Source organism: Thermobia domestica, chromosome 15, assembly GCF_964235325.1.
Source record: "Thermobia domestica chromosome 15, izTheDome1.hap1.1, whole genome shotgun sequence".
Lineage (NCBI taxonomy): Eukaryota > Metazoa > Arthropoda > Insecta > Zygentoma > Lepismatidae > Thermobia > Thermobia domestica.
Genome location: NC_137468.1, coordinates 758,761 through 780,593, shown reverse-complemented (window position 1 = coordinate 780,593; position 21,833 = coordinate 758,761). Strand labels below are relative to the sequence as shown.

Below are 21,833 nucleotides of genomic sequence, written 5' to 3'. Positions count from 1 at the left end.
GTCTTTTTTTTTTTTTTTTTTTTTAACATTGGGATGAATATGCAATACAATGCTAAAGATAGCAATAAATACTTGTCGAAACATACGGTTGGAAAAAGAAAGTAATGTTTTCAAGTAAGTATAATTTTGACCCGTTTTATCTCTGTGATGCCATATGGCAACGGAAAACAACCTTCAGAAAACCAACGCTAAATATCTGCTCATTTACTAGTAAAATCTAATTCATTAACTAGTAAATGAACAAGGTAACAAACGAAAAATGTTATTTTTTATGTTTTTATGTTAAGAGAGTACGTAAACACAATTCACGTAAAACAAATTTTAAAAAGTAATTCGGGATAATAAGGGTTAATAAGCATCCTGTTGATTTAGTAATAATTCACCACTCGTTCTTAATTTTAACCCAAAGCACTGGCTATTATTCTAAAGCCTCAAAGAAAATATAGAGCTTGTTGCTTTAAAATCGAGTTTTTTTTTTTTTTTTCGAAAAAACGTGAAAGTATACATACATACATATAGAGAAGGTCGGTCCACGTTTATGGAAACGAAGTGGAACGTCCGCCAGAGGCGCTAGAATCGCACAACAGTAACCACAGCAGGCAATCAGAAACCAGTTGTGTGGAGAATTCGGTAGCAGAAAGTGAAGTGCTCCGAGTGTAAAATACCTCCAAAAGTGACCCCATTCTGGGAGGAGTACATCTCCGTTCTTCGCGACATTGGATACAGCTATAGTTCAATTGTGAAACAGTGTTCGTCCAAGGGTTTCACCATTTCCAAGAAGGGTATTGCCACTGTACTCAAACGTAACAAAAATGCACAGCCCGAGGAAGCGGGTGTGCGCACAGTGGCACGAATACAACACCCCCGTCCCAAACGTACAATGAATGTGGTTCGACAAGTGCAGAAGTTGGTGACCCAGGAGATCCGCCGCCAAAAAGAGACATTGCCAGGAATGTTAGAAGATCCAAAACAACTGTGCAGAGGATAATCAGCCAGGAGTTACGCCTGCAAGTGAAGCATAGGCCACGTGTTCACACACTCACAGCCAAACACATCCGGGAACGCAGGGTCCATTGCAAACGGTATTTAGTGGGTGACAAATAGAAATATGCGGTCACGTTAGACGAGGCCTGGATCTATTTGTCAAACTCCAAGCGATTTCGAGCCATTTACTATCATACAAAGGATGTCAATTGGGCCCGCACGTGCCGCGAAAGATTTCCCGGTGGCTTCATGGTGGTTGCAGGTTTTTACCATAAAGGAAAACTTCCCCTGCATAGAATTGCACGAAATGTGAAAATTAATGCAGCATACTATCAACAACACGTACTGGAGCCATTATACCGGCAGCATATTCCGTTGTTGTGTGGTACTGAGGTGTCGAAAGTCTTCATTCATCAAGATAAAAGCAGCCAACCACACGGCTCCAACAACTGTGGCATACATGGCCCGCAAAGCGCGTGAAACTGGAATCCATGCTATCCCTGTCAAGTCTCCCGACGCTGCACCAATGGACTTTCGTGTGCTTGAAGCGAGCGATTTCCTTACGTCGCCCACGCACATTGACTGGCTTGTGGAAAGTTTGCAAGCCAGATTGATCAGATTTCTCTAAACAAAAGCCTACTCCAATGGAAACTTCGGTGTCGGGCTATAGTTTATAGTCAGGGTCGTCATATCGAGCACAACTGCGGGTGGAAATACGGCTTCACGCCCTAGCATAGGGGACACAAAATCATTTCCATAAATGTGGACCAACCTTCTGTAGGTAGGGAGTAAATTCATCATTTCATTCCACGGTAGAGAACGAACGGAATATATTCGACAGAAAATGAACGTCATTATTACCCGACTTCTGTGGACGCATTCAACGGTGCCATTGAATATCAAGTAGGGCTCGCAGCAAACTAATGTTGCTCATGACATCTTTATATTTTGCTGGTTTACGATCGCTCGCACGATTATTCTTTGTTTTTGTAAAGTATGAACTGATTGTTTTGATATTATTTCCTTACAGGTAGCAGCTGAGATCATGACAGAGAAGAAACAGTACTGCTTGAAATGGAACAACTTTTCAGACAATATTTTAACGTCATTAGATACATTGTGGGGAGATGAAGATTTCGTAGACGTAACAATCGCTTGCGATGGCCACAGCCTGAAAGCCCATAAAGTGGTTCTCTCCGCCTGTAGTTTATATTTCAAAAAACTATTGAAGGTAAGTGAAAGACGGATCAAATTCAATGGAATCACTTTTCAGTCTAGGAAAATAAGTACTTCATATATACTGACGAGCGTCATGTTTTTAAGAAAAATGATAAACCACAAAATCTTTAAACAAATAGAGGACAGGGTTATGAAAAAAGAACATTTAAAAAAAGCCCAGTGGGTTTTATTGGACAAAATTAGGTTTTATTAAATGTTGCACGTATATTTAAAACAATATTCCTACTAAAAATACCATTTACGCATATTTGTTCTAGTGTACACATGAAACTATGGAATTCCCTAGTGGGACTGCGGTAGTTCATGTCTGACGCGGGTTCCTAGTTCGATCCAAGTTTCCGCCAAGTGCGTTTTGTGGTGGACAAACATCGTGTGTATGGGTTTCTGGAGGTGGTTTCGCCAATGCACAAGGAATCCGTGAAGTCCCATACACGTTTCGTGGGACACACTTTGCACCATTGACAATCGGTTATATTTCGATTTCTAGAAAGAAGGAAGTATACAGTTTTCTTGAGTAACAAAGAGGTGGATTATCTTATGTAATACAGAATAGGAATAAAATTCCCTCTTACACTTATGATTCAAATCGTTGAGCCAGCCGTCATAAGTTTCACTCAGAACACGCCAGTCAAGTACTAAGATAGTACCTCAAGTTCAAGAGCCAGAGATTTAAAACAAACAAACAAACAAACAAACAACAAAAAAAAACTTTATTGAATGGATGTTGTTTTTCTAAAAGAAATATTTTTTAAAGAACTGAAATGTTGGAAATGGATTTTTTCTCATTTTCAGTTGCCAATTTGGTTTCTTACTATAGATTTTACGATTAAAGGGGTTTTGTGACACTATAATTTACTGTGTTTCACATACTCCACCAGACACACAAGGAAGCATTAAGGAGTTCCACGATCTGATTGCCGTTAGTGTTGAGAAGATAGAAGTGGATCTTTAGTGATTTCCTTATTCCAGTGAATCGTTCTGGATTTGTAATTAACTGACACATGGAGAAAGACATTATATATGTTTATATTAATACACAAGTATATAACAAAAAGGAAATGTAGCCGCATTATTTTTGATTCTTCAACACTTAAGATACGCATATCAATGAAAGTGTAGTAAGATATTCTATTTCTGGCATGAATTTTTAACCCTTCTCCTTTAGGATACGCTCTTTAAATAAATTTACATGATGATTTCCCAGCTTGAGGTAGGTTCTAAAACTCACTTCAAACTGTTTAACCATTTCCCTTGACCACTGGCGCAAATTCCAGCGGATGAGAGAACATGTCCCCTCCAATCTTGAAACTGGGGAATGTCCCCTCAGTAATCCGATTTGAAATTTTTTTTTTTGGGGGGGGGGGGGAAGAAATGTTATGATTTTTGTCCTTTTACCACAAAGGAAAGTGAGATTCATTGATTCCCCCCTCCCCCAGAATAAGCCTCAAATCTGTCCAATGTCCCCAATGTCGAAGACAGCTCTGATTCCATGATCCTCCACAGCATTGTTTTCAACTTAATAAATAATTTCAGCATCGCTTGAAATAATAATAATAGTAATAATTATGGAAACGATCTTACCCGTGCCCCAGTATTGAAGACAGATTAGCGCCGTTGCCCATGACGCGATCACAAACAACTGACATCTTCGATTTGATTGTGAAGAAAGAAATTATAGAAAATACCCTCATTTTTCTCTTAAAATTGAAATTTTCAAAAACAAAAGTGTGCCCTTATTTTTAGTGAGGTATCAATATACCGAATTTCATCTTCCTAACTTGACGTGCTCACGAGATACTGTAATTTTGGCTGATACTTGGGACACTTTTACTTCCATTACGATGTCCCCTTTGATCAAAGTGAAACAATAAATAAATAAATAATGAACTATGTTTCAAAATTCATTTGAAACTGTTCAAACGTTTCCCCGTGATGCGATGAGAAACAACGGCCAACATCGCTTTCAATGAAAATAAAGGAATTATGGAAAATGACCATCTCCCCTTGAAACGAACATTTTCAAAAACGTTGCGACATTTTAAGCCAATTTTGAAACTAGGCATACCCTAAGAAGTACGATTAAAAAAAGTAATTGTAATCATATTAAGATTATTATTTCAATTCAAGTTTCGAAGTATTTTTTGAGGTCGGCTTTTTTAGGTTTTATTCTGCTTTTTTATGTGGGTTTTACTTTTTAAAAAATTGGGGAATTTTGGCTGGGAAAAATTCCAACAACCCTGATAGAGGATTAATCTTTTTTGTTTTGTTTTAAAGTACAGTTATTACTAGATAATATAAACAAGTAAATCTATACTTATGTTCAAAAGCAACCTTTGTACAACAATTACAAAGCATTTTTTGAAGTTTCTTTCTCCTCAAAAACACCAATCTCAAAAATTCTGAAAATATTCCAAGAGTTGCAGATCTAAGAGTACTACATATCCTGAAAACAAGAAGACACCACTGTGCGTTTGGATTTCGTAATCAAGTTCTGAAAATGTGCAGCCAATGGGCAATCACAGCTCCCGTACTAAAGATGAAACAAAAATGTCTGCCCAACATTCAGTCAAATATTGTAATTTTGCAGAAGAATGATCTGTTTTTCTGCCAGGAGAAGTATAGAGCTACCATTAGCAGAATGACGAAATATTAAGTTTTACAGCGACGACCTATCGCAACAATGAGACAAAAGTTTCACAATTGTAAGTGATGACACAGAGCAGGATTCTTCTCATTGTTTGCTAGCAACTCAGAAGACCAAAGAAAACATTTGTGTTTAACCAGCCAGAACTACGAGTAGTACAATCTCAGATAGAGCTGTGAGTCATTTTAAAAACCGCTTTCAACTCGATCAACTTTCAAACTTCACAGCTTCCTCAGAATAGATTTTTAATAGAAGTGGACATGAAAATGAACAGGGTGGATTGATTTAAATCAGTCTGATTTAAATCAAGATTTAAATCAGTCTGATTTAAATCAAGATTTAAATCACTTGATTTTTTAAATAAAAATCGTTGATTTAAATCAAATTCCGAAATAATTTAAAGTGAAAATAAGTAAAATCCCGTTTCTGTTCTGTTATTTCGATTATGGAAGATGATAATCATAATACAATGAGACTCATCGTTAACTATTCCAACGGGGAAATCACCACCGGCATTTAAGACGAAATTCTTTTGTGTGCGCGTCTATATATTTGTTCCCACATAATAGGGCATATTTAGAAGTGTCCTATCCCCTCTCCGATTTTTTTTTTATATTATATAACTTTAGGCAAAATTTATGTATTTCGTGCCGTAAGCTAGTTACAATTTCCTTAAAAAATATGCCCCTGCCAAATATCAGTAACTTCTGTGGGGGAAAAAAAGTGACTTTGATAAGCGTTGGTATACTTTTTCCTTAACGCTTAACCTTATAAATTATATCACCTATTTTTAGGTGATAGGATAAAATTTTCATTATTTGATTAAAAAAGTACCAATAAAGCTTTTTACTTCGTTTTTCAGGACTGAAGGCATTGTAGAGCACGTTACATATGCTTTCACGCCTCTCTGCGTCGAGACATAGGATGTGATGACGTCATAAATAAAAAAAGATATTTTTTGTTGTACCTATTTTTATTATTTTTTGGCGGACCTACATTTTGCATTCAGAAAATTGAAATTCTGCACACTGATTCAGTGAACCCTTAGTATTTTTCAGATGATTTCAGATCTCTGCGTAAAAACAGGGGGGTCCAGAGGGGCAAAAATGTTAAAAGATGGATATTTTTAACAAAAAAAAAAAAAGCTTTCTTCGCGATTTTCCCTCCTAAGATGGAGACATATGAATGGTATCATCTGAAAGGCTGATCTATTCCGAAGAGAATGATGTACGAACCATGATCTTAGGATAAATAGAGATGTCTCAGGAAACTGCTACCTGAGATCCTGTTTTATACAGGAATCTAGGATATTTGGGGATATTATTTTTCGCGGGCTTACTTTTGCATCTAGAAGTTTGAAATTTTGGACACATTCACTGCACCCCTTAGTATTTTGCAGATTTGTTTCAGATCTTTGCCTTTAAACAGAGGCGGCACAGAGGGGTAAAAAGTAAAAAAGGGGATATTTCTTAACAGAAAATCCCTTTTTTCGTGATTTCCAGCCCCAGATAGCCTACACGATGAAGATATTTGAATGGTACCGTTTGAAAGCCTGTTTAAATCTAAAGAGAATAATGTACAAATCATGATTCTAGGACAAATAGAGATGTCTGAGGAAATGTTTATACTACATCCGGGTCATCTGGGGTATTGTGGGGATGTTCTTAGCTTATTGTTAAATATTTTTCCCGCCCTTACTATTCAAGATTGAAGCTTGAAATTTTGTACACACATTTAGTACAGTCTTAGTATTTCCCAGTTGATTTTGAGAATTTTGCGTTAACACAGGGAAGTCCATAGGGATCAATTAAAAAAAAATAATCAGAAAAATCCCGATTTCTCTCAAAATTTCCCTCTTCAGAGACATGATAGGGAAAATGTAAATGTTACCCTTTTAAAGACTGTTCTATTCTGAAGAGAATGAGGGATGAACCATGATCCTAGGATAAATAGGGATGATGCTTGACTGAAAGTTTATAATTTACCAAAAAAAAAAAAAAAAAAAAGCCATAATTTGAAATTGTTAAGAAACATTGTTTGGGATTGAAATAGGTTAACGATTGGGGATTAATTCAAAATTCAACCCCAATATTTTCACTTAAATGGCATAATTGGCATTTAATACTAATTCGTAATGCTTTTTCTTCAGTTCGCGACTTGTATTATACGAAGAGAAAGATTTGATTTAAATCAAAAAAATCGATTTAAATCAAAAAAATCATCAAACATGATTTTTTAAAAAAAATCATGATTTTTTTCCACCCTGAAAATGAACCGTGTGATGGGGTCGGAGGTCCAGTGAAAAATTATACCACTGAACACAACCGGAGTCTCCTTCGAGAGAGATACATTCATTCCAACGCTTCTCTAACATTTCGATGCCTTTTTTGTAGAACAGTCTTTGGCCTCAAAGTAGGCTTTAGTTTATTGAAGCCAAATCTCTTTTCCTGGAGCATTCTTTTTAGGTCTACAAACAAATAGTAGTCACTGGTAGCCAGATCCGGAGAGTGCGGTGGATAGGGAAGTAGTTCAAAGTGCAGTTCGAACAATTTCGCCATTGTTGCGATCGACTAGTGACACGGTGCATTGTCGTGCTGAAAGAGCATTTTTTTCTTCTTCATTTCGGGTAGTTTTTCCCGCCATTTCTTCCTTCAAACGCACCAATAACGCCATACAATATTCACTGTTGATGGTTCTTCCTTTCTCAAGGTAAGCAATAAATAAAATACTATACCCACCCTCAAATTACAGAGGCCAAAACCTTACCAGATGACATTTGGGTTTTTCGTCGCTTTGGGCGGCTTTTGCCTGTTGCTGTCCACTCAGCTGACTGATGCCAATTTGACTGAAGTGTAGTGATAGATCCTTGTTTCATTCATGGTCACATACAGCATGAAAAACATCTTTTTATTGCGCTAAAACAGCTCCAAGCAGCGGTTTGAATCGTCGACATGTTCTCGTTTTTTTTGTCGACTGCTTTACCCACTTCGAACAGAGCTTTCTCATGGACAAATATTTATGTAAATTTTCTGAAACAACTCCCGAATTTGAGCGTTCAGCATCATCGGTGTTTGTACGGACACTTTTAAATTTAGCAAACTACTTCTCTACTATTTGTCTCGGTGGAGCAGAGTCTGAATAACATTTGTCAAGCCATTGCTTTGCTTGAACGGTGTTTTTTCCCATTAAAAAGCAATGCTTTATCAACATTCATATTTTTCCGTTGTTTTGAAAATTACAGATTTGTCACTATAATCACTGTAACTTGTGAACCAAACGTCAGATTGTATTAAAATTGCTACACGTATCATTTCAAGGTTAGTATTTCCTAAGCATTATATGAATTTGTGAATAGTGGCGACATCTATCATCTTACGAAGTTATTGAATGATGTGTTAATGTACAAGGTTTGCCCCAAATGTCATGGAATATATTTTCTTTAAAAAAAAAAAAAAATAACTACATCTGTACAAAAGGTTAATACCCTTCAAACTGTTGTCCATGAGCATCTACACATTTTTTCCACCGACTCTCTCATGCTCGGTACGCCCTCTTCAAGGCCTCGACTGGGATCTCCTTCAAAGCTGTTGTCACAGCCGCTTGGATAGCCACAATATTGTGGAAACGGTGTCTATTGAGTACTTTCTTGACTTGGGAAACAAAAAGAAGTCAGCCGGAGCGAGGTCAGAACTGTAGGTGTCTACTTGCAGCGTTGCCACGTTTTGCATTGCCAGGAACAAGGACGCGCAGAGACCTGTATTGTACGCTAGCTTTCTTGAGATCCTCTATCCAGTTCTTTCAACACGTGACGAGCGCATTACACTTGCGCGAGTACACAGGCACCCTTCTTTCAACAGTAGTACTTGCTTAGGAATTATAACACCCGCTCCTTCGGGGAGGAATGAAAATAGTACTGACAAAATAGTGATAACAGTCGCTAAACACGGTCGGAGATATTCACCGAGGAAAATTTCGTAGCTTCGTGAGAGATAGTAATCTCCTCGGCATGGGCGCCCGACGGGGCCCGATCTCTCCCCTGGCTCACGAAAATGGATTAAATATCTTAGGATTTCCTTAATACAAATACAAAAATACCAAACTCAATATAGCAACCTGGGATTTGAGCCCACCTTTAGAAAATTTTCTTCGGGCGCCCATGCTTCTCGGGCCTTGAAATGATCACAAGTTCAATCAACTCCGAAAATATAAAGTAGAGAATCTAATATCATATTTGTATCTGAATCATTGGTCACTTCTTTCCAGAGGTGTGTGTGTGGATTGAACCTGATATCACGTGTACTGGAACTATGTTTGGCATTCTACTTTAAAAAGAGAGCTTGATTGTTTAAATAAAGCTGTAACAGGTTTTAAATTGTGTTAGCTGTGTATAATGAAAAAATCTATTGCATTTTTAACATCGATGTTTTAAATGTGTGTATGTATGTGTTTATGATACACTTTTTTTTTTTTTTTAAGCGCGTAATCATAGTCCATTTTTGTTATCAATAGGTTATTTTCGTTTTCATATAATACTGCGCTCAGTTGGTGCGGATATCTGACTCTTCGAGAAATGAAGTGTGTGGTCGGTTTCATTTTTTATATGGGAAACGAGACATAACACACAAACCAATGTACCGTGAATAGCATACCCAAGTCGCGATCAATAATGTTTCCCACGAGACGAGAAAAAAGGTTTGTCTCGTCTCGATTCTCGGAAAGCTTATCTTGTCTCTCTCCGGAAATTTGCTAGTCTCATTTCGCAAATTTATGTGTAAAATCTATACCTTCATTTTTTCTTAATTTTATCTAGAAGTTGTAAGAAGCATTCCGCGTCCACGAAAAGTGTGTTATAATACATTTAGTGCACTTGTTTTTTTCCACAAATCCCGAGAAGCTTCTTGTCTCTTCTTAAAAACGAGACGAGAATTATCTCATGTTTTTCATCGTCTCGAATTTTAAAATGTACTTAACATTGCGAAGACAAGACAATAAAGAAATTTCTCCTCTCGTGAGCAACACTTGTTAAAAGTAACCTTATTATTGTCATCATCCTGTTTTAGAACTGAAGAAAGCCTGAACAGCGATTCAAAAAAGGTTTTTCCTGTTTAAAACGGGACAACTTCAACGTCGTTAAAACAATTACGACGAGGTATGAAAAAAAGCAGTTTCAAAATTTAGAAAAAATAAAAAGCCCTGCAGTTCTATGAAAACTTACTCTTTCTGAAAGAATGTCCTGGATTCGATAATGTTTATTTGGTAATTCTAGGCTAACGGAAACTCATGCTTGCTGATTACTATTCAATATGCACTTCGTTATGACAAGCATTTCGTTTGGAATAATGTTCTGAAAGGGTATTTCCAATTGCAGGCCTTCGTGTGACCGTTGTCATTGGTAAGGAACAAATTGATTCTGCTAATTTTTTGTTAATTGTTCGTCGAATGCTGAAACTGCGCTGGATCTGAAGCACAAAGAAAAGAAAAACAAACAGGGCCAGTGGAATTTACCTGAAAGTATTACTTCCTCCCTCACAACTGAGAAGCATATGTGAGGTGTGGTGTCGCCTCCAGGAAAAGGCATCTGGGAACCAAAAAGCCTACCCTTATACAAAACACTTATTTTATAATAGGAACAAAAATAAAATGTGAAAAATGCTGTATGATGGTAGTAGATGTAATCGTGGCACTAAATGTAGATGTTGGAATAGGCCTATCACACAACTATAGTTGTAACTTTCTCAAGGTATGAGTTGGCAACATTACTAGCGTTCGAGGAGGGAACGGAAGCTATCTGCTTGGTCGGTTCTCAAGAATTCTTCTCCATAATACCTGGGTGCATTGTCGTGGTGCAAGAACCAGTTAGCGGTGATCTGTTTTTCGCACGCGAATGATCCTTTTCCAGAATACCTTTGTAGTAGGCAGCGGTAACCAGCTGTTCTTGAGGTACAAACTTCGTGAACTACACCGTTAGCATCGAAAAAGACAATCAACATTGTCTTCAATTTAGATTTGCTCATCATTGCGTTCTTCTGTTTCGGGGACGCCGGGTGTGCCATTTGGCACTTTGGTTCTTTGTCTCTTGGTCGTATTGAAATGTCCACGTTTCATCACCGGTAATAACGTCGATCAGATAATCCGGTTCAATTTCCACACGTTCCTTCAGTTCACTCGTGATCAACACTCGATTGACGATTGGCCTTTTCTGCTCTCCTGTCAACAATTTCGGGACCAGCTTAGCACACACCTTTCGCATTTTCAATTTTTTCGTAATGTGATGCACAACGGTTTTCGGAATGTTCAGAGTGTCAGCTAACAGCCGAACACTCATTCGACAGTCTGCATTCAACAACTCACGCATACAAGTCACATTTTCTTCAGTTTAGCTTGTTGTTGACCGTACAGAGTGTGTGTATGTGTGTGTGGGGGTCATTTTCCCCCTTCCTGCCCCCTCTCTTAAACTTCTCCATCCACCTCGTAACTTGCACATACGAGAGAGTAGACTCCCTGTATGGTTGTTTAATCAGTTCTTGAGTTTTTGGAGCGGTTTTGTCTAGTTTAGTGCAGAACTTGATCCCCCAACGTTGTTTGTATCGGCAATGACGTAGTCTCAAAACAGGGGTGCCCTAAAACAGTGATCTTGACGCCACCGATGCTCGGAGCAGAATGACCTAGAGTGCGCTGCGGAGCAAAGGGTCCCGTTCACCTATTTTCATGACTTTTGGGACACGTCTTCAGAGTGCTACTAACTTTATCCAAACAGATACACAATACACTACTATAGTTATATATTTTTAAGCACAAAATAAATCGAACTTTTTCTTTTTCATAAAGAAAAAGCAAGTTGAAAATCTCACTTGCTGGTTTTCCAACTGCATAGCGCTATTTCGACTATCGGGTTCTTAGTAATCATCCCATTTCATTTTGCCTACAGGGTTGTATGTAAAAATAAATCGTTTTATACAGTAGCACTTATGTCATCCTACATTCCAGCGCCAGATTCGTTCATTCTCCTCACAACCAACAGCATTACAACCGCTGAAATTGTGTAACAGTTTTATAGATAGACTAGAAATGAAAAAAAAATCTTTATGTTTTACGTCCCACGTTTTGCCGCCTAGGCTAAAAAAGACGATGATGATGAGAAATGAATGAAATGGTGGAGTGAAGAAAGTAGGAGGAAACGGGACAATCCCGAGAAAAGCCTACACACGTTGTTTGTCCACTTATAGCTGAACTAGGTATAGTAATAAAACATTTTAATATTTCCAATTGATTTTCATCATTTTCTTTCCATAGCACTCAACGCATTGGTCCGATTTTCTTTAAACTTCGTTGTACAATTGACAGGCAAAGTGTCTTGTTCTTCTTTCAGGATATATAGTACTCTTCGATATACGACTGCTGTAATATTTTCAGAATTTTCAAGGTTGGTTTTGAACACAATTCTAGATTTAGTTGTTTATACTATGTAGCAGTCAATATACTTCAATATATATATATCGGCTAAAGTGTTTTCTGATGTTTACCATCATTTTAAGCACATTCCAAAGTGGGTTTCGCATAGTCAACTTTGACCTGGTATATCTTCCATATATTGAAAAAGAAAAGTTTTTCCCAGATTCTTCTCGTTAATATACAAATAGGGTTGACCAAACATAACACAAATTGTGCTCGCATAGTCCATATATTCCGAATGGCTGAGCACCAGCCTCAATAGTTAAAGTATGTGTCTGGTCTAGGGATGAACTGCGGTATTACATTGGTTCGTATACCGTCATCACATGCCGGTGATTGTGGCTCGATCTCTGCTCGCTTACACTTTTTTTTTTTTTAATCTGGATGCTAAGTTGTTACACCTACAAAGGAAGAATGAAAATGGGGGAATTTCATATGTGAATAAGTTTCAATGTAATTTTATATAAAAAATTCAGAGGTACTCCCATTCCCCCTTCTTTAAAATAAAGTATTTGTTCTCATTTGTCCTTTTGTTCTGCTTTAAACATTAACCTTGAAACTGGAACAATTATTGCTAACCCGAATTGCTTTGTATTTTCCGCAGATAAGAGAAGTAATTTTCTATGAATATGATGAACGAGTAAGTGTTCAAATATAGATGGACATTAAATTGAGAAATACAATATTATTTCTTTCACATTTGTTCATTTGTACATATGTCTGGCCATTACCGCCATCTCTTGTCTTCAGCCCGTCTTGTATGAGGAATGACATCGCTTGGCGAACAAACTATTTGGGGAAGGGGGAGGGGAGAAAGAAAGCGGCCTATATTAGGAACCATCCCGGCATTTGTCTGGTATAAATGAGGAAACCCCAGGATAATCTCAGTCAGGATGGTACCCAGTAAGTACTGAATAAAGTATGCTAGACTATTACACAAACCACGCGCTTGTTTACATCGTGTGTGCGTATATTAATTGAAGAAAAACTCAAAACTGAAACTTACGATTGAGCCTACAATACCAATTAGAATACAGTATTATCTTATTTTAGAAACACATTTGCAGTATTAGACGAATAAAAACACATTTGGGCTTAAAATATAAAAAATTGCTGAAAAAAAGTATGTGATTTTCTTTTGTATGTTTTGTTCAACTCATTTCTTGAATGTGTAGTCATTCCACTTTTTAATGAACTTGATGTGACTGAAGTCAATTTCTTTAATGCTCAATGTATGAAGCTGCCAGCTGAAGCACTTTCGTCTGATGTTTGCCTCGTTATGACGATTTCTTCTTGAGTTCATTACAGCCTGATTTTTTTTATATATATATATTTTTTATCAGAACTTCATTCTCAGATTTTTATCGCCGATTACTCATTCTTGAACGTCTTTCAACTTCCTCATTTCAATCAAACACTGTACACTGTGTAAAGACAACCGGACGAAGAAATACGTAACAATTGTCGAAATAAAATTCGTAGCGATTAGTTAATTTGTTTATTGTTGCACAGTATACTGTTGTGGAGCACCGAGTGCAACTGGTAACGAAAATGACTTATTTCTTAGAAGACGGTCGGTTAAGAGTCTACTGTATATACGAGGGTTAAAACAAAGTAATGCCCCCTGTCATTCCAGTTTTTTAATAATGCATCAATCAAGATAAAGTATGCTCATAGTGAAACCTGAAACCTCCTCTGGAAATGTGTACTGTTCTACATAATCATCATACAGTTTAATGCAGCTACGCCAATGTTTAACCCAAGTGTCATAACCATGTTGGTAAAACTCTGGAGTTCGTTGTCTACACATGTCTTGACCGTTAATTTCAACCCATCCGCATCGTCGTACCTTATTCGGGTCCTTCAGTGGCCCGAAGAGGTAAAAGTCAGATTGCTAAATCCGGACTGTATGGTGGATAGGCTACCGTGGATCATAGCAATTGTCTTACTCTTCGGGAATTCACTTAGCACTCATTTTGTGGAGTCCTAAACCACAGATTAACGTCTCAGCAGACCCACAAGGCACGTTAAGTACGGCTGCCAGGTCGTTGGTTGTGGTGAACTGATCCGCACGGATAAATTTATCTGCCCGATATTTGTTGTCCTCCATTAGTGATGTTGATGGATTCTGTTGCGCGTTTTATCTGCAATATCCATCTTCTTTGCACTTTTTTTACATTGCTTACGTCCACTGCAATGTCCCCATAGATTGTTAGCCTCCTGTGGATTTCTACAGAGGTGCATTCCACCTTTGCCAGAAACTCTTTGTTTATGCCTCAAATCCATAAGTTTCTTCAGTCTGGAACATAGAGCATACAAACACGATCAAAAACACGTTACTCTTTACAATAGAAGGATTATTTTTTGATACCCCTTAAGCCAGGAATGCAAATAATCACTCGCCCCTCGTCTGGGGAGAGTGTTTAATGTACCGAAGCTAAGTAAATGATTTATATTGTAGGATGTGGGCTAGTAGCTTTTTTCCTGGGCTAGTAAAATTTTGTTGCTTATTTGCATCCCTGCCTTAAGCACTGTATTCGTTTATTTGACCTTCATCCAACTTTCCATTCTCGAGGTGGGATCCAGTAGTTTATCATTCTAACCAATTTTCGGAAGGGTATAACTCCGACATGCGCCGATATTGTTCTTATTTATTTATTACACTGTCGTGTGAGGATTTTTTTTTTTTTTTGGTGCTATTTCCGAGTATCCTGTATATAGTGAATCCCTGTCCATAGGTCAGTTTTTCTGAAGATTTGTAATTACTTATTCATTGTATTGGAAGGAAGTTAACAATTCTTATTTCCGTAGGAAAATCCGTGCCAGCACCCAATTATAATCTTGAAGGACGTTGGAGTTGAGGAGCTACGGGCTCTTTTGAGTTTCATGTACAATGGACAGGTGATGGTGGAGGAGGAACAGATTCCCAGACTCCTGCACACAGCAGGAATGCTAGAAATCAGAGGCCTGTCTGAAGTTAGTAAAGTTACAAAGGATAAGGTTAGTATTCAGTTTCATTTGTTGGTCTCAATGGTATTATTTAGTATTGTTATGTCGTTCGTTCATTTGTAATTATAAAGATAAGAAGTAAATATTAAAATAATGTTATGAATAGAAAATAAATAATTAGACACTAAAAACGTGGAAAATCGGCTAAAACTCTTAAGTGGTAAAAATAAACATTCTGTTGCATAGAAAAATTAATTTCAAGCCCGAATTGGCTGTATCGAGGGCCCCTGACGCTGATAGCCGCTTCGCCCCGTCTCACCTACTTGCAGCATTATCTTAAATCGTTGTTAGCAAAATCTATAAGTTTTGTACAGTAATGTTTTCAATGGTTCATCTACATACAGAATCTCAATGGAAGTTTTCAAATATTATATCAAAAATGTTATAGTTTTATTTCACCAACCAAAGTAATCGTACGTAAAAGTGGTATTCTGTTCAGCTTGTTTATGAATTATAGTAGCAAAGTGTAGGTTATAAGATACACATTATAATTGTAGGATTACAAGGTGTAGAATACACATCATAAAGGAAAGAAACACAAAACAGTATAAAATATCGTATATCATAAAAACGTACCAAAATCAATAAAACGCCAAGGTATGTAAAACAATGTACATACATTATTTACTGAGTCGCAAATGATGCTCAATATGCCTTCCATTCTGTCCCAACACCCTCATCGGCGGTGAAGGAATGCACGTACATCATATAGCCTCTCTGTAGTGATCGGCGCGCGCACACACATGTCGAATATGCACCTTCATATCATCAATGGTTGTCGGTACTGTGTACATTACTCGATGTTTAACGAAAGCCCAGTGAAAAAATCAAGGGAAGTTAGGTCTGGAGATCATTGAGGTCAGTGAATAGGACGCCCAATCCATGTATCAGGCATATGTCGGTTCAACAGGGTCTGACCTAATCTGCATGCATTAGGTGCGTTATGTGATATGTCATGTTGATATCACATACGCATTCTTTCATCGAGAGGAATGTCTCACAACAACTGTGCTAATATATCACTGACAAATGTGTCATACGTATTAAAATTTTCCATCATAGAGATGTGGCCGAATAACATAGTCAACCAGGATGTCACATCATACACTGAAAGACCACCGATCTTGCCATAGTGGATTGTCAAGAGTCCAATAATAGATATTATGTCCAGGGTGGCAAAAAAACATGGTTTTTAGTGAAAAAACAAAAAAACCTGTTTTTTTTATATATTTAAACCAGACTTTTTTGGTTTAAACCAGGTTTTTTTCTTTTTGTTTAAATAATTTGCTGTATGTATTTATATTACATATGGACAGAAATAAGTTTGTTTTCCTTGGTGTTATTATGCAACAACGGGAATGTGTTGGAAGGGGTCACATAAGTTTAAAGCGAAATCCAAACCGCTTCTCGGCATACATCCGAGAGAAATTGTTCACCATTTGGACGCGGAACCGGGGCTAATTGGCCACAAATGCGATGAATCTTTGGACTCATTCACGAAGCACTCCTGATAAAAATACGTTGTACTGATCTTTACATACTTGTTAATATATTGTCAAGAGTCATTTCAAAAGAACAAAAAGATAAACAGTTGCACAAATGAAACCATTATACAGAATTATATATAAATCGGGAAACTCCAGCCTTAACCATTGGGAAAATCCTGTTACTACTTTAAATGCAAAGCAATAACGGAAAAATCCCGTTATTGCTTGGCATGTAAAATTTTTATGGTCAACGTATAATCAATACGCTAAAACTGAGGTATAAAATTACAGATTTAGTATGTAGATATCATTCAATTAAATTAAAATTAAAAGTCCATTCCAAACTAATGTTGGAAGCTATATAGGCAGTCGATAAATTTTTCCAATTTCTATCAATATATTTAAGCAACCTTAGCTTCTTTATAAAACAACAGGCATTCAGGTATACAATTTGGTTTCGTTTCGTATGTTTAAACTTAATATCCTTATGTAATACCGAAGTAAGAGGAAGACTTTCGCGTAAAGTAGCATCCGAACCGCTACTTGGTTTACACTTGAAAAAATTGTTGTGGTTCGACCGAGAATTGAACATGGGACGCCTTGATTAAAAGGTGAAAAGGAGATAAAACTAATGCTGATGGTTTGATATGTGGAAACGTCAGCATAAAGTTCATAAGATTTAAAGCATTGTTCGTTTTATTTATTTATTTATTTATTTATTGGTTTAAACCAGCCAACTCTGATTATGTCTATTTATTTCCCCTGTATTCGTAAATGTAGTTTTATAATTAAACAATATGGTGGATACGAAGTTTCGCTCTCTGTTTAGCATACCTTCCAATCATACACAAAATTACACTCTAGCGTGAAATGATATACTGATAGTTCTTGATGTAGTAGGAGATGGTGTGGATACAACTTGTACTGGTGTAAATATGCAGCACAGATCTTTCACTAAGTCCACCTTCCTGAACAAGATTTCTAGTACTTACGTGAGGGTTTACATTTTCTGCTGCCAAAAGTGCTATAGTGCGTTCTGTTTGTTGCGGAGAGATAATGACGATATTACTATGTTGCCGCAGACGTCTATCCAATTGCATAAATGTCATATAGAAAGATCGTGGGTAGCATGTTCCATATATCCGTGCTGCGCCTCGCGAGTTTCTTCTGTATTCCCCTATCGCTTATAACATATCGACAGGAGTGGTCAGACACAGCAATTGTCGTGTTCGTACGTTGCTCACACTAACACTGGTAGCAGACAAGGAATTGTCTTGCAATATTTATGCAGCAATACTCTTCACGGTACTCTAGAAATCCCGTTCTGTTTGCTACTGCGTTCGACTCTTTCACATGCGATTTATTCAACTATAATGTGCATATAATACTACATTCAGTACATCCTTACTGGGACCTCTCTTCAAGTCTCAACTCCCAGTTCTGAACATTGATAGTCATGCTGTATTTAGTACTTTGTGGTATGACAAATCACGAATTTTACTGTATTTCATGCATCATTGCATAACACAATGCTTTCAGAGTCTGGTCACAGGCTATGGCAACAGTGATACAAATGAAATGTTGATTAGAAGTCATTCGTTTTCACTTTAAGTAAGGGATTCAACTTAAACATTCCCCGTCCCCTCTGACAGCAGCCTTATTGACACTTGAACCAAGTGTCCTTTGCGACGTTCGTTTTCTTCCTACGATCATGCAAGTTGTTTCTTATCAAAGTTGTTTTGTTTTCCAGAATGTACAAACGAAATATCACTAAACCTATGTTGTCATTTCAAGTTTTCAAGTTTGTCCCTGGACATTCCTTAGGGTAGCCCTGGGTGTCACCAGAACACCTACATTTGATGTGCCCTATGCAATTTGCCTTTTGCCTACTCCAATGTTTGTTCCATTGATTTATCTCCTACCGTGTTTCCACTACGAACCATGCAAATTTATCTGAAGCCGGACCCTTTGTTGACAGCCATTTTGGACTGTTCCCAATATCGACATTTGTTTCCTACCGAATTTGTTTCGTTTTCCAAGTATCGAACGAAGTGTCACTCGACTGATGTTGCCATTTTAAATTTTCAGACTTTCCCCAGGGGCACTTTGATGGCAAACCATAGGGGTAATTGCTTTTCACCGACTTTTATCAGCCTCTCTGCGCTCTTCAGTTTTGGTCCTTATCACTTTGCTCCCCCCGATACATAATTGTTTTAATACTCAATTCGACTCTCATCGTAAATACATGCGAGGGCAGCGGAAATTCAGACAATTCATGATTGGAACAATATAAATACTTTTATTAACGGAAATGATCATTACAAGATGATCATATAAATTAAAGGAGGAAACAACTTATTTTTGCACAGCGAAGTCAATAATACACAGAGTTAAAAATTACATGACTGAACCGGGACTAGAACCCGGATCTTCTACGTACCGTGCCGATGCCTAGAGTTAACCGTTTGGATCCCAGTCCGCTCATATAGTCTCCTACTGTTCGGTGCTGTTCCATTCAGACCACGTGGCTTGCATCTCACAACCTAGCCGTTGTGCTTGGATAAATCCAATGTCTATGTTCAGAACACCCTAACGGTTTACTATCATTATGTTAATGAAAGGAGGAAACAGCAGATTTAAATTGTACATTTTCATTAATATAATGATAATACAACCGTTAGCGGTGTTCTGAACGTAGTTACTGGATTTATTTGAGCACAACAGCTAGATTGTGGTACAAGCCATGTAAGTCTGAGTAGATGATGACCGAAGAGAGTATGACTGTTTCGGGAGCGGACTGGGTAGCGTAGTGGGTAATGCATCGGCACGGTACGCTAGAAATCCTGGGTTCGAGACGCAGTCCGGTCATGCACTATTTCACTCTTTGTGTATTATTACAAGATGATGTTTCACTTTCCAACTGGGCTACATGCCATTTTATAGTGTGTGTGCCATATTTCCTTGTAACATTGACAACTGTGATAGGAAGTTTAATTAGGATAGCGCAACTATCAAAGTACTACAAGATTTTATCTGATTCCTAAGGAGATAAATGAAACCCTTACTTCGTTGATTGAAAGTTTTCATGTACGGTGTTAACTTTTTTCCTTTGGCCGTGTTCACCAGGAATAATTTTAACACATTTTGCGTTTTTGGTGCAATGGCTCTGAAATTGAAGTAACACTTCTTAATATACTCGTTATGTAAGTGCCACACACAACATGTTAACGTTAAATGACAACTGATTTGAGTTTTAGTGAATTACACAGTTTCACAATAATTTCACAAATTACTAACTACATTTTAATTTTTGCACAAATGTTTAATGTTAAATTGATAAGTTAGATCAAGAAAACAAGTACTAGTAGTAGTAGTTAAGAGAAAGTCTCATATTGTTAGTGTAAGCAGAAGAATGATTAGAATAGCCTTTCCGCTTTTTCTCAATGTGAGATTAGATTTGCAGTGCTTTCATGGAGAAATTGACGTCAAAATTTCCTGTATAAACAACTAGTTTATTAAGAGATGTTATTTCAGTTTTAGAACTTGCACTAAAAGTATAAAGTGATATTATTTTAGTGTGAGTGATTTAACCTGGTGAATGAAGCCACAGAATAAGTAAGTGAAACTGTACAGGAAAACTCTTACAGACGCAATCAACCAAGGATGTGTTTTAGTTACCTCTTTAACAATTAGATGAAAAATGTGTAAAGTAAATACTATAAGATCTTTAGAAGATATATTACGTTACTGTAGGAGCTGTTCGTAAGTATTAGACATTAATACCGAAAATTCCCTATCCCAAGAAAGGCAACAGAGTAAGTTGCCAAAATTACCAGTTAGGACTATTGTAATTAAATAGTCCAAGGTTGCTTGACATAAATTTTTAATGAGTTCAATTATTTTCAACTGATGAAGCGAATGGTGATTTGTGATTGCAGCTGGATAGTGCGAGAGCCGCCAGTGAGGAGAGCGAGGGCAGTGGTCCTCCGCCGCCGAAGAAGCCTCGCCCGGTTCCCATGTTGCAGTCCATCCTGTCTCAGAAGCCAGACTCCGTGAACTGCAACGTAGGCATCGGGGAAGAGTCTTCCAAGTCGTCCTCTTTGTCTTCTGATTACATGGAAGGAATGGCCGTCAAGGACGAGGGGGATGAGGATGCCGACGGAGATGACTCCTCGTACCACGAAGGGGATGGCGATGGTGACGGCGACGGTGAGGCGGACGGACAAGAATCTTCCAAAGACGCTTTGCTTCCAGCTGTGGCCAAACTTAAGGAGGTTGCCTCGCAGGCACAAAGTAAGTACTTCAATAGACAGTGTAAATACGTGTTATGAACTAACTTTGTATAGTCATAGATAATACACCAATCGAACTCATGAAGAATGTGGGAGACAAGGGGACTGCAATGAAATATATGAAACAAGAGAGTGGCCAAAAGATTTCTGAAGACGACCATGATACCATTGACTGTACAGTTCGAAAGATGTAAGTACTGCTGAACTATTAGTGTCATATCGCATGCAAAGAAAATTACGCTTGGAATACTGAACAAAAGGTAGTATGGAAGAACATATGAGGAAGTTAATAAGCAACAGAAAGAAAAGAGCAGAAGAGATGCAATGCCTTATTAAGAGTAATCAGTGAAAGGAAAAGAGGTATATGTCGTATGACTGGCTGAACTGGAAATTGTTGATGACAGTTCGAAAGAAAGTTGCGTTGGAGTGGAGAAATCGAATGAACTAACAAGTGAGTGTTAGAGTAGGGGAAGAAATGATAGAGGCGAGTACAGTTGAAAGGGGAGTTCGACAGGGACATTATTTAATATCTATCTAGAAGAGGTTACATAATGAAGACGATTTTTTGGTAGGGAATAGTGTGATTCGTGTCGTCAAACATGCCCCAGTGAAACGATTGGAGAAGATCAGGTATTCGCCGTATAGTCTGGATCTTGCTCCGAGTGATTTTTCACGTCTTACATCTTAATAAAATCTTGTCCGGTAAGCATTTTGATAGTGATGAAC

The 21,833-nt window shown here is 37.6% G+C and overlaps 1 protein-coding gene across 3 annotated transcripts in view; it reads left to right on the top strand.

Annotated features, from left to right (window-relative positions):
• Nucleotides 1–21,833, top strand: part of LOC145672024 (uncharacterized) — an 84,831-nt gene that overhangs the window by 11,929 nt on the left and 51,069 nt on the right. For all 3 annotated transcript variants that reach the window (XM_081741215.1, XM_081741214.1, XM_081741216.1), the window contains exons 2-4: nucleotides 2,015–2,215; nucleotides 15,131–15,319; nucleotides 20,754–21,108. In XM_081741215.1, the coding sequence (XP_081597341.1) occupies nucleotides 2,030–2,215; nucleotides 15,131–15,319; nucleotides 20,754–21,108 (730 nt within the window). In that variant the 5' untranslated portion in view covers nucleotides 2,015–2,029. The remainder of the gene's footprint in view (nucleotides 1–2,014; nucleotides 2,216–15,130; nucleotides 15,320–20,753; nucleotides 21,109–21,833) is intronic.